The 12,593-nt window shown below is 41.3% G+C and overlaps 1 protein-coding gene across 3 annotated transcripts in view; it reads right to left on the reverse strand.

Moving 5' to 3' along the window:
- The window catches only part of BRWD1 (bromodomain and WD repeat domain containing 1), a 67,026-nt gene extending 55,009 nt beyond the window's left edge, over window positions 1-12,017 (reverse strand). For 2 of the 3 annotated variants that reach the window (XM_048492622.1, XM_048492621.1), the window contains exons 1-8: window positions 11,716-12,017; window positions 11,433-11,491; window positions 11,225-11,254; window positions 10,949-11,008; window positions 8,946-9,096; window positions 8,074-8,172; window positions 6,770-6,930; window positions 598-819 (exon numbers count right to left, since the gene is read on the reverse strand). In XM_048492622.1, the coding sequence (XP_048348579.1) occupies window positions 598-819; window positions 6,770-6,930; window positions 8,074-8,172; window positions 8,946-9,096; window positions 10,949-11,008; window positions 11,225-11,254; window positions 11,433-11,491; window positions 11,716-11,776 (843 nt within the window). In that variant the 5' untranslated portion in view covers window positions 11,777-12,017. Of the gene's footprint in view, window positions 1-597; window positions 820-2,328; window positions 3,492-6,769; window positions 6,931-8,073; window positions 8,173-8,945; window positions 9,097-10,948; window positions 11,009-11,224; window positions 11,255-11,432; window positions 11,492-11,715 lie in introns of those variants that run through there. The other variant, XM_048492623.1, reaches the window with a different exon arrangement.
- Window positions 12,018-12,593: the final 576 nt, after the last annotated feature.

A 12,593-nucleotide genomic window follows, 5' to 3' on the forward strand; every position in this document is an offset into this window, starting at 1 on the left:
AAAATAATTTCTCTGCATTTTCTTACATCTTTTAATTCTGCAAAATTTCAGTTTATGTTCATCATTAAGAAGACTAATTTCATTCACTATTTAAAACATGTGTAAAAAAATGTATAAAAATAATGATTGTATTGTGTATTGTACTGTATAATTTATATACCGCCCTCCCCCGAGAGGCTCAGGGCGATTAATAGGCTCTGTGTGATTATTCAAAACTTCATTTTTTTCCAGTGGAAAATCATCAGCTTCATAATAGGCGTAAACAAAAATCAGGACACAGGAAATAAAGTGTATTTTTACTTTGTGCTAAGAATCAATAACGTCTGAACAATCCCTTGTCTCTTCAGATGAAGACCTATTTGCCTATGCTATAACAAACTTGATATGTATATTTGAGATGGTCATTTGCAATTCTGGGTCCTGCATTTAACAACTGTAATTAGCCAATCCTAGATATGTTCAATGCCTTGCAACAGTAAGAAAATATTTGAATAGGTTTGCTAGAAATATTGTTTTGTGGTTTTAAGCAAACAGACTAAATGAACTGAATACATATGACTACACATTTTAAACAAATCAATATACAGTTGAACATACTTGTAAAGATGTAATGGATCCTGTGTGTCCTTGTAGAACAGCAACTGGAGCACATGTTCTGAGGCACCAAACTCTGATAATCTTATCACAGCTGCCAGCAGCAATCATTGTGTTTTCATAATTCACAGCCATATCAGAAATTTCTGCTGAATGTCCTCTAAGTGTAGCAAGCAACCGGCCATTGTGAGTCGACCAGATCTTCACCAAACAATCATCTGACCCCTGAAGATATATATTAAAAATAAAATTTAAATGTATCTTTAAAATCAAATCAAGCCCTTATGGAAACTTAAGTACTGACACATTAAAAATCACAAGAGGTTGTGAGAAACTCTAAGAACAAACAATTCTAAATGCAGTCCAGGAACAGTCAGCAGTAATTCTTCTACAAGATTATTGTCTTGTTCAGATGAATCAAAGATTGATGGGAGAGAGAGAGAAAACAACGTTTGAGGTTTCCTGCATGATGTTACTGTGTTGGTTCTGGCATCTTACTGCTTCAGTTTATCACACCTTGCACATGATCTTTAGAGTCACCAGTTGTCACCTCACCTTGCTTTTGTTTCTCCATTGTACTCTCACCTCTTTCTAGCAATCAAACTTCAGTTGCATTTGTTTACATGCTGCCTGAGCTTCTGTTGGCACCTCCCATCTTTCAGACTGGACTGTGACTATGGGACGGTCCTATCCTGTGCTCTTTCCCTCTCCCCACCACTGTAATGAGGAATTTTTACCTTTTAAGAACATAAGAACATAAGAACTAGCCTGTTGGATCAGACCAGAGTCCATCTAGTCCAGCATTCTGCTACTCGCAGTGGCCCACCAGGTGCCTTTGGGAGCTCACATGCAGGATGTGAAAGCAATGGCCTTCTGCTGCTGCTGCTGCTGCTGCTGCTCCTGAGCACCTGGTCTGCTAAGGCATTTGCAATCTAAGATCGAGGATCAAGATTGGTAGCCATAGATTGACTTCTCCTCCATAAATCTGTCCAAGCCCTTTTTAAAGCTATCCAGGTTAGTGGCCATCACCACCTCCTGTGGCAGCATATTCCAAACACCAATCACACGTTGCGTGAAGAAGTGTTTCCTTTTATTAGTCCTAATTCTTCCCCCTAATTTTATTAGTCCTAATTCTTCCCCCTAATTCTTCCTCTTCAATGTATGCCCCCTGGTTCTAGTATTGTGAGAAAGAGAGAAAAATTTCTCTCTGTCAACATTTTCTACCCCATGCATAATTTTATAGACTTCAATCGTATCCCCCCTCAGACGTCTCCTCTCCAAACTAAAGAGTCCCAAACGCTGCAGCCTCTCCTCATAAGGAAGGTGCTCCAATCCTTCAATCATCCTCGTTGCCCTTCTCTGCACTTTTTCTATCTCTTCGATATCCTTTTTGAGATGTGGCTACCCAGAACTGAACACACAGTACTCCAAATATGGTCGCATCTACTGCTTTTTATATAAGGGCATGACAATCCTTGCAGTTTTATTATCAACTCCTTTCCTAATTATCCCCAGCATAGAGTTTGCCTTTTTCACAGCTGCCATGCATTGAGTTGACATTCCCATGGAACTATCAACTAAGACACCCAAATCCCTTTCCTGGTCTGTGACTGATAGCACTGACCCCTGTAGTGTGTATGTGAAGTTTGGATTTTTTTGCCCCTATGTGCATCACTTTACATTTTGCTACATTGAACAGCAATTTTTTTGACAGCAATTTTTTTAATCACTCACTTGAATATCTTTCTGTAATGTTATAAGACACAGAAGTGATCCTCCTGTGTACTTGGAGCAACTGGTTCATTTTTTCCCTCTGCTCCTCCACTTCGGTGCTGGGCCCGTTTGTTTCCTTTCACTTTCACAAAGCGTAAGAGCACTTATTGCTTATTCCGGCCACTCTGCATTCCCTTTTCGTGCTTTGTTCTGCTGAGATGCGCTGACCCCTTCCTTTACACCCCACAGAAAGAGGGAACCTTTTCCTTGTATAGACATGTCTGATTTTTAAGTTTTTTTTAAAAAAATCTCTGAAAACAATATACTGTATTCCTGTTCTTTGATATCCAGTGCCTTCTTCCTTTTCTATATTTTCATGGGAAATTCATTTTTATGGGGTTTGGGGCAGAGGTGGGATCCAACCAGTTCTCACCACTTCTCTAGAAGTGGTTACTAATTTTTTCTGAGTGCCGAGAAGGGGTTACTAAAGCAACTTCCCTGCCCAATGGGGACTGGAGGTGTGTGTGTGCAGCGACGCCACTGTTTGAATCCCACCACCATCGGAACCTGTTATTAAAATTTTTGGATCGCACCACTGGTTTGTGGATATTTATCATCTCTTTCAATTCTTATGAAGACTGTACCAGAATGGTCTGCTTGGTCTACATCATGGTTCTCAACCTGCAAGACATTTGAAAACAGTTTAAAACCAACTAGCTAGTAGGGGGAGTGGGACCAAATGACTCCCTGTTTGCCTGATAACAGGATTTTTAAAAACCAATTTGCAGATCTTAACATCCAAATATTGGTAAGAACATCTGAATGGAGGACATTTTTCCACAGGAGTAATATAGTGTTTCCCATGCATGAATGTGCCAACTTCTTGCACATGTGCAACAAAAAGAAGGGGTGGCACTGACATTGTGATGAGACCAGTTTCAACAGCACTCTCACTCAAAAATCCTGGTTTTTTCCAGGCTCACCTGTAAGACAATAAACCAACGAGGCAACAAACAAAATGTGAAGGGAGAGAAAATTTGAGGAATACCCATGCTCAACAGGATTCTCATGCTAACAAACTGACTGCTAGATGGAAAAAATCATGTATGCTGAAAACCCCTCTGTCAAACTGTAGTTTTCTATTATTTCATGAAACTTACTATACTGGTATTATATTGTTTTAGGGGACAGAAATATGGCTGTTTCATTCAAACAGGATAATTAAGAACATAAGAAAGAGCCTGCTGGATCAGACCAGAGTCCATCTAGTCCAGAACTCTGCTTCTCGCAGTGGCCCACCAGATGCCTTTGGAAGCTCACAAGCAGGATATGAAACCAATGGCTTTCTGCTGCTGCAGATCCTGAGCACCTGGTATGCTAAGGCATTTGCAATCTCAGATCAAGGAGGATCAAGATTGGTAGCCATGGATCGATTTCTCCTCCATAAATTTCCCCTTCTGAAGGTGAATGTAACTACATTAGTAGTTGTCACCTGCTCACATGCAGAGATACTGAACATGACACCATTGTGGTCGCTGTTCCCTATCGGCTCAACAACAATGACTTCCCATACCAGGTCCTGGGTCCCAAATAGAATTAGATCTAGGATCACCTCTCCCCTGGTTGGTTCCACAACCATCTGCTCTAAGCCACAGTTATTTAGCATATCTAGGAATGCTCTCTCCTTACTATGACCTCTCTCCTTACTATGTGGGGATAGCTGAAATCACCCATTACCACTACGTTTTTGCTTTTGTTGGCCTCTCTAATTTCTTTTTCCATCCCAGAATCCTCTTGTGCACTTTGGTGAAGGGGACAATGATACATTCCTAATATTAGACTATCCATCACACCTGGTATGACATCCACAGTGCTTCTGTAGAGGAATCAGCTCCCCTTGCATTGTCTATTTTATGTGACACTATGCTCTCTTTGACATAGAGGGCAACACCACCCCCAATATGCCCTGTCCTATCCTTCCTGTAGAGCCTGTAACCTGGGATAACAGCATCCCACTAGTTCTCCTCATTCCACCATGCCTCTGTGATGCCCACTATATCAATGTCCTCCTTCAAAACTCTGTACTCCAGCCCCACCATTTTAGGTCGAAGGCTTCTACTATTAGCACAGAGACACCTGTATACCCTGTCTCTGTCCCTAACCTGGGATTTATATGCTTTGGCCTCTAACCCTTTGTACACACTATCACATGCACATTGCTATGTTCCACGCTTGTATGTGGTTGTTTTAGAAAAACCTCCCTCTCTGTCTGCATCTCCATAGATACTGTAGTCCAAACTGAAGTCACCTAAGCTCCTGTCAGCTTTCCCCCAGGAATCAGTTTAAAAGCAGAATGTTCTGCCACCTTTTTAATGTTGAGCGCCAGCAGTCTGGTCCCTTTTTGGTTAAGATGAAGCCCGTCCCTTTTGTACAGACCTGCCTTATCCCAAAAGGCTCCCCAGTTCCTAACAAATCTGAAACCCTCTGCCTTACACCACCTTTTCATCCACACAGTGAGACCCTGTATCTCTGCTTGCCCAGCTCTCCTTGCGTGTGGAACAGGTAGCATTTCTGAGAATGCCACCTTGGGGGTCCTGGACTTCAACCTGTTACCTAGCAGTCTAAAGCGTGACATCCGCAACCTTCGCACCAGCCAGGCAAGTCACCACGCGATCATCATGTCTCTCACAAACCTAACTCTGTACATTCCTAATGATCAAATCGCCTACTACGAGGAGGCCCCCATCTCCCCGAGGGGTATCCTCGGTGTGAGAGGATAGCTGATCACCAGCTAAGGAAGGGGTCCCATCTAAGGGAGCATCTTCCACTATCTCAGACTGGCACCCTCCATCCCCCAGACCCTCAATCTCCAGGACGTCACTTTGAGAGTGGAACCTGGCTGTTAGGTTCCTGAAAGCCTCGTCTGTCACCCTTTCTGCCTCTCTCAGCTTCTCCAGGTCTGCCCTGTTGGCATCAAGAGAACACACATGTTCCCAGAGTGACAGGAGCTCATTGCAGTGAGGGCACACCCACGACTAGTGTCCTAGTGATAGACAGTCGTACATGTGACACTCAGTACAAAACACTGAAAACCCCCCATGCCCCTGCTGGCTTTCTGCCTTTATATCTAATTCTGTTTAGATATTCAAATATTAAACTTTTAATGCCTCCCCCTTGAGCTTTCTGTATCTTCCACTATCCCTCAACATATGTACTTATTCAGTAAAACACCTGCGTGCACCATTAGCAAGCCCCACCTCTCAGAAGCCTGGGGCAAGCACATGGCCAGGACAAAGAGAAAAAAGAAAACCCCTGTTAAAACCCCCTGTTAACAACACACTGTTGAAAAGATGTGGCTTTGATAAAAGCCATCCAAAAAGAAAACAAGAGCTCACTTAGCACTTTCTGTCCCACTCTTCTCCACTGCTACTCCTCTCCACTGCTTCCAGAGACTGAGCCACACAGCTAATGTTATGTTACCATAACATAATTGATGTTATGTTACCAAGAGGACCCAAATTTTAACACATTGTATTAAGGAGCATAAACGTTTGAAGTTCTGTTCCCTGATTTAAGCCTCTTATCTTCCAAATTAAAGCACTTATGCTCAGAAGCAAAGCCACTTCCCAAGAGAAGTTTTTTCCCCACAAAAATACAATTATACAATTTCCCACAAAAATACAATTATTTTTGTGCAAAAACACAAAAAACCTAATTAATTTTACATGCACAAAGTAAACTATAGCTATAATTTTCTCAAAGTACAACCAAAATTAACACAACTATATTAAAAGCAACAAGCAAAATAAGATCACAGCTTCCATAGAAAGGAGGAGGGGAAGGGAGTGGGCGGAGAGGATAATAGCCCTATAATAGCCTTTAAGTCCGGACAGAGAGAGTTAAGAGAAGCAGAGACCAAGTAGAGTTCAGCAGACAAACTACGCGGCAGGCTGCCTCCTCGCCTGTAAACAAGAGAAATGTGAGGAGAGCCCACTACCAGAGAATAGGCTAGATGTAAGTGTTCCATGTGTATTGGGTCACATACTCAATACAAAAAAATTTTTAAGTACTTTTCCAATAGAGGTTTGCTGGCCTAGTCTTTCTATCAGGATATCTGCTGAACTTCCGATGCTCATTCAGAATTCATTTAGATTCCAAGTAATCCCATTTTTGCAACAAATTTATGTCAGTTCAGGGACTCCAGAAACTCAAAGAGGCCCAGAAGACTTCTACAGAAGAACAACAAAGTCTGTCATTTCACTGAAGTCTTCCAGACATGTGACAAAGCCTAGCAGACCGTCCACACTGTGGTCCAACTGTAATGTGAATCATATATCACTGTAAAGTTCTGATTGAGCAGAATTTTGAGACCTCTATAAAGATCAAGCCTTAAACATTAGAATGTGTGGCAATTATAAGTTACTTTCCGTGTGCTTGACCAAAATGAACAACAGTAACTCACGGTAAATATTCTGTGTCCAGTTCTATCAAATGCTACACAATAAACTGCAGAGAGATGACCAAGTATGCGCCTGTGCATCTTTATATGCTGATACATGCTTCCTGGAAATGAAGAACTGTATCTTGTCCATCCGGTCAATTGTTTTGCATAATTTACTTCCACTAGAACAAAAATCAAAAATTACATTAGTGTTAAAATGTTTTTTCTTTTAAAAATTAAGATAAATAGTGTTTATTTTTGGCCTTATCTGGTGTTTTTATTCAAAAGTCCTATCAAGATAAGCATCATAAAACAGTAACAGTAGATGGTAACTCCTCAAAATTTGTTACCTTTTCTTACTGCCCACCACTGTCAGGGTTAGAGAAAGCCTAGATATGTATCTAAGTTTATAGCCCCAACTATTTATCTGCCTGCACAGTAACATTCAAAATGGACAAAACTTGTAGCAACAAATGAACAGAACTACAAAATCATGCACAGCTTCATTCACTTCTCCAAACACTCACACCTGTGCTTTAGTAACATTAGTTACTATTGCAGACATAAAGAATTTGGGAAGAGGGAACAGAGAGAGTTATCATAGCCTTCTATAAAACCAGGCACATGCCCTATTGAATGACCATCTGGCATTGCAGCCCCAAGAGCAAAACAGTCTATACTTATGGTAAAGAGAATTAAGCTTGAAAGCAAATTGGAACAGAATTGCTGGTCTACATTTTGCAGTGAGTAACAAGTAAATACACAATTAGTCTCCTTGTGCTTGAACAAGATGGCACACCAGTACAACAAAGAATGGTCTGTCAAAAACAGGCAAGTATTTATTGTATCCTTGTTATAAAATGTATTAATAATTTGTTTACATCGTCTCCTACAGTAGAAATTCTTACCTCACACTATCTTTTCAGTTCTCTTACTCCAACTTTGGTAAGGCAGACATTAAATGCTTTTAGTACATAAGAGAAACAGAATAGTAGCTCCTCAAAGTCACACCTTTCATTGACTGAATAAAAAGTACCCAGGACTAGCCAGCACAACATATTGCAAAAGAAAGGACAATTAGATATAGAGAACAAAATATAATTATTTGGCCCCAGCTTCAGTACAATCATTTTTACAATATATCTGAGGAATGTATTATCAGTAAAACTTCAGTGAATAGAACAATCATGTTTCCATGAAGTCAATCTTAAAATTAATTCTTCAGTCATAACTGTTCACATCAGGTACACTGTGTTCTAACTGTATTCCCCTTCTTTCTCCATCTGCTGTTTTGCGGTATATTTATCAACAGCTGGTGCACTTACCAAGATTTGATTGTTGATCATAGTTAACAGGTATTTCAAGGGGTCTTCCTCTAAGAAGAGCGGCAATGAAAGAGCTTTTCTGAATTGCATTTCTGCTGTCTGTAAAGGAAGTTTCAGTTGTATACCAGTTACTCATGATTCTTTGTAGTCATATTCCTTGCTTTGCTTTTTATACATATGAAATATTAATTCAAATGAATATGACAGATATGACAACAAGTGTGAAAAAAGAGCACACAATCCCTGGGTCTGATCCCAACCCATTAACTATTTTTACAGAATAATTAGTCTTAGAGAAAACAGCAGTAAAAATATTTTAATAAAAAGAACCTCTGTTCTGGCCATTTAATCACCAAAATACCAGCTTAACTTCACTGGTTACAATCATACGTTGATTTTCACACCTAAGGGTCTTCCTGTATTACAGATAATTCCAGCAACTAATGCTGTACTTCAAGAGGGAAGTCACAGAGTCAGGAGATGTCAAACCTCCTCTATTCATCTTTTGCCTTGAAAACTCTATGAGGTCACCATAAGTTGGCTGTGACTGGATGGCAAAAAACCTTAAACAATAGCGGGGATGAATGTACTTAGAGAAAAATCAACCAGTCATGGCAAAGCACCATATAGAACAACATACAGCATTTTTGTTCAACAATCCTAAAATTAGAAGTCCAAACCAGTACATTGAAAACCAACATTGACATGGGTTTCTACAGAAGGCAAACATATGTTCAAAGGTGAATGAGTCCTGAAGGCATCAATCTGTGAATAAGAAATGTTCACACCCTGGTTTGAAAGCCAGCTAGCAATGTTAACATCTGCAAAGTTCATATTCCTTTGATTTAATGTACTATAAAATCAGAATGTACCTTTTGCTGTGCGCAGTAAGGACTGCTTCCCTGCACCCAGCAAGGAGTTCGCTCTCGGAATGCTAGGTGGAATCTCCTTATCAAGTATAGGCCCAATCCGTTTACAGATTTGCAGCAAGTGATCTGGAGCCACATGTTTATTAGATAAGACCTACACACAAATAAAATTTAGACTTAATGCAGAACCACTAACAAGATATGAAAATATACAATCAAACCACTACCAGAAGCAAACCCAAACACAGCACAGCCACTCTGCATAAGGCTCCTTTCTCACTCCATTCTATACATTTATCAGAACGACTGAGTAGTCTGCTAATGATAAAAGCAAGAAACATAACAGAAAAAGACACTGTCTTACACCATTGTGACTGCTAGTCCTACAACTATGCATTAAATGGAATGTGCTGGAATCTAACTAACTGTAAGCACAATTAACACACACCAAATTATCAAGTCCTAACCCATAAGCTTAAGCTGGTAACGAAAACCTCAGCAATTAATAAGTCATCTTGTTTGTTACCATTCAAGTCACTGCCTTTCTGAAGAACACACATGACACTGTCAATGATCTGCATCGTTCAAAGGACAAAATATTCATCAGTATCCAAGGAAGTTCCCCCCCCCCAAAAAAATCTCCTTTCTTTGATAATTCAAAATATTTCACTAGTTAGTTATGAAACTGAAATTCAATGCAGACGATCCAAATTCAACACTGGCAGATTCAAAACTTTCAGATTACCATCATGATATGTTACTGAGAGCTTCATATCAACTTTCACAAAACAGAATTTTGAAGTATCTATAATCAAATAATCATAAATATAACCACTGCATATTCGGGCCTTTCCTGCTGCTCAGGCATATAATTGCTTTGAATGATTAATACTGAATACTGAACTTTTGCACTGTAACAAATACCAATGTTGTCAGAGAACGCTATGTTAACATAAAGTTCAACATCACAGTTCCAATATAATATTTTCAAAAGTTAGCTGCACTGGCTGAAGTTACTTACAGCCCAATTTTATGTATCTACTCAAAAATCAGCCCTGCAAAATTTAATGGGGATCCTCAAAAAAATTAATATAGACCTACTGTCAACACACTGCTTTTTTTAAGTAACTCTCATAATTCAGTCTACGGCTTTAAAAAAAAAGCAGTAAAGATACAAACTAGGTACCCCTAATGATCAACTATGCTTACTTTAAAAAATTCATTCAAAACTGGAGTATAATGTAATTTAAGCTTCAACTACCTGTAACGTCTGAAGGAGAAATGTGAAAGACAAAGCAGTTATGGAACTCTACACCTAGCCTGCAACACAACAGGTAATTCCTCTCTGCCTCCATAAACCTCAAAGTTCTCAAGAAGAGTTAGACATGATAAAGCATTTTTAACAAGAATACGTCCTTAAATACATGATGAATCTTCAGAATAAAAACCTTAGTTTAAGTTGGTTGTGGTGGTTTTCCAGGCTGTGTGGCCATGGTCTGGTGGATCTTGTTCCTAAAGTTTCACCAGACCATGGCCACACAGCCCGGAAAACCCACCACAACCAGCTGAATCCGGCCGTGAAAGCCTTCGACAATACATTAGCTGAAGTTGTCAACTGCAAATCTAGAACCAATCCAAACCTATAGTGAAAAAGACTCCCTCTATTTTCTGAATAAAAATATCAGATACTAATAACAAAACCATTTTGAAACTAAAGGGGTTTTTAAGCAATCTTTGACAGAATTTAAGAAATATAACCTTTCTCAGACTATTTCACCCTAAACCACAGGCAAAAAAACAAAACACTGGTAACAGTCTCTTATGCTCCACCTCTGAGATGACAGCATCTTCCGTCTACTGTCCCATTTACGACTTCTGTTGACTAGTTTACTGATGAAGCCTTTCTAACAAAGTACATGTGAGCAATAAAATGAAAAATATTACTTCTCCCATAAATGAACTTTTTATTATTCCCTAAACAAGAAACCCCCTTCTAAAAATCTCACCAAGTCTTCATAACTTCTACAATGTTCTTTGCCTTTCCAATCCAACCGTTTAGGAAGTAACTAAAATGTAATAGAAAAGACACCAAATGAGAAATGGGGGGGGGGGGGGGGAGAGAAAGCCATGACAGAAAGCTAGTACAAATGTCTGCACAACAGTACAGAATTTATGCCTGCCTGTTAAAGTGCCAACATAAAGCCAGGAAAGTGACGGACAGGTAAAACTGAGGAGCAAGAAGAAAGAGGAAAATCCAATCTAACAAAAAAAGTGACACAGACCTGGTGCTGCTCCAGCTCCTGCACTAGCGCCTGCAGCGGGGGGGGGGGGGGAACAGTGGATAATTAGGGGGTGGGAGAGAAGAGATCCCGATTAAAGTTAAAGTTATTACGCGTCTCTTCTAACTGAAGCGCGGGGGGGCGCTATGAAGCCCTTCAGCGCACGCCTGGTGGCCGGGGGTGAGTAAGGGGCAGTTTCCAGAGGACTCACCTCCGCCGCTCTCCTGCAAGGCCCTGTGGTCAAGAAGCGAGCTATGAGGAAGTACAGTTCTACAAGAGAGAGAGACACACACAGAGAGAGATTAATTTTGGGGCCGGGCTATGTTGGGGAGGGGGGACGTGGTGTCTGCGGGGAAGGGGGGATCCCCTCAGGTGACTGCAATTCACAACCAAGGAACAGTAAGATGGCGGCACGGGGAAACCTCGCTCGGTTGCCTCGCCGGCTCGGTCCCAACGGTCGCGCCTCTTCTCCAGCAGAGTCTCTCGCGTATTACCTGATTCAATGAGCGGCAGGGAAACGCTGCCAGCGCTGGAGGCCGTCGAGGACTCGGCCATATTCACAGCCACCGCCGTTGCCAAAACAAGATGAGGGCTCCGTGTCTGGCGCAGCGGGCCAGGCCCGGCTAGACGTAACTCAGCAGCACTACCCCTCCCCCTCTGCTCTATGTGTTCAAAAAAGAAGTCCCGCGGGAACGCGCGCGCACTCGCGCGCCCACTCACGAGCTCCACCCTCACTCTTGCGCTCCAGATAATCGTTCACCGCAGCCGCCATTATTTGCTGAGGGCGCTGGCACGGCTCTGACGTCTCTTGACTAACAAGCGAGAAGCAGAAAAGTAGTCCCTTTTACATCGAGTGACAGGGAATTGACACGGGGCAGAAGAGAAAAAACTGTTATGTAATCCGCCCACTATCGATTTGGAGTGGGTTTTTTTTTTCATATTGTAATGTAATGAGTCCGATGCGATCTAATAAAGGAATCAAGCGCTTGTCAGGAAGAACCCAAACGACTCGTCGCGGAAGGAGATAACTTTTCTATTTTAGTGACTGATAGCGAAAGGACTCTTTGGAGAAGAGCGGGGCCCAGTGGTCTGTTGTGATTGAAGAGAATCCGGTCAATCACATTTGTATACCCTTCTGCGTGCGACAGTTCCTGGTTTTCTCTCCATGTTATGCTCACAGCAACCCTGTGAGGTGTGGTGAGCAGAAAGAGAGAGTGCTGTGTGATTTCCGGGCTATATGGCCGTGTTCTAGCAGCATTCTCTCCTGACGTTTCGCCTGCGTCTGTGGCTGGCATCTTCAGAGGATCTTCAGAAGATGCCAGCCACAGATGCAGGTGAAACGTCAGGAGAGAATGCTGCTAGAACACGGCCA

This window comes from Sphaerodactylus townsendi, linkage group LG04 (genome assembly GCF_021028975.2).
Source record: "Sphaerodactylus townsendi isolate TG3544 linkage group LG04, MPM_Stown_v2.3, whole genome shotgun sequence".
Classification (NCBI taxonomy): Eukaryota; Metazoa; Chordata; class Lepidosauria; order Squamata; family Sphaerodactylidae; genus Sphaerodactylus; species Sphaerodactylus townsendi.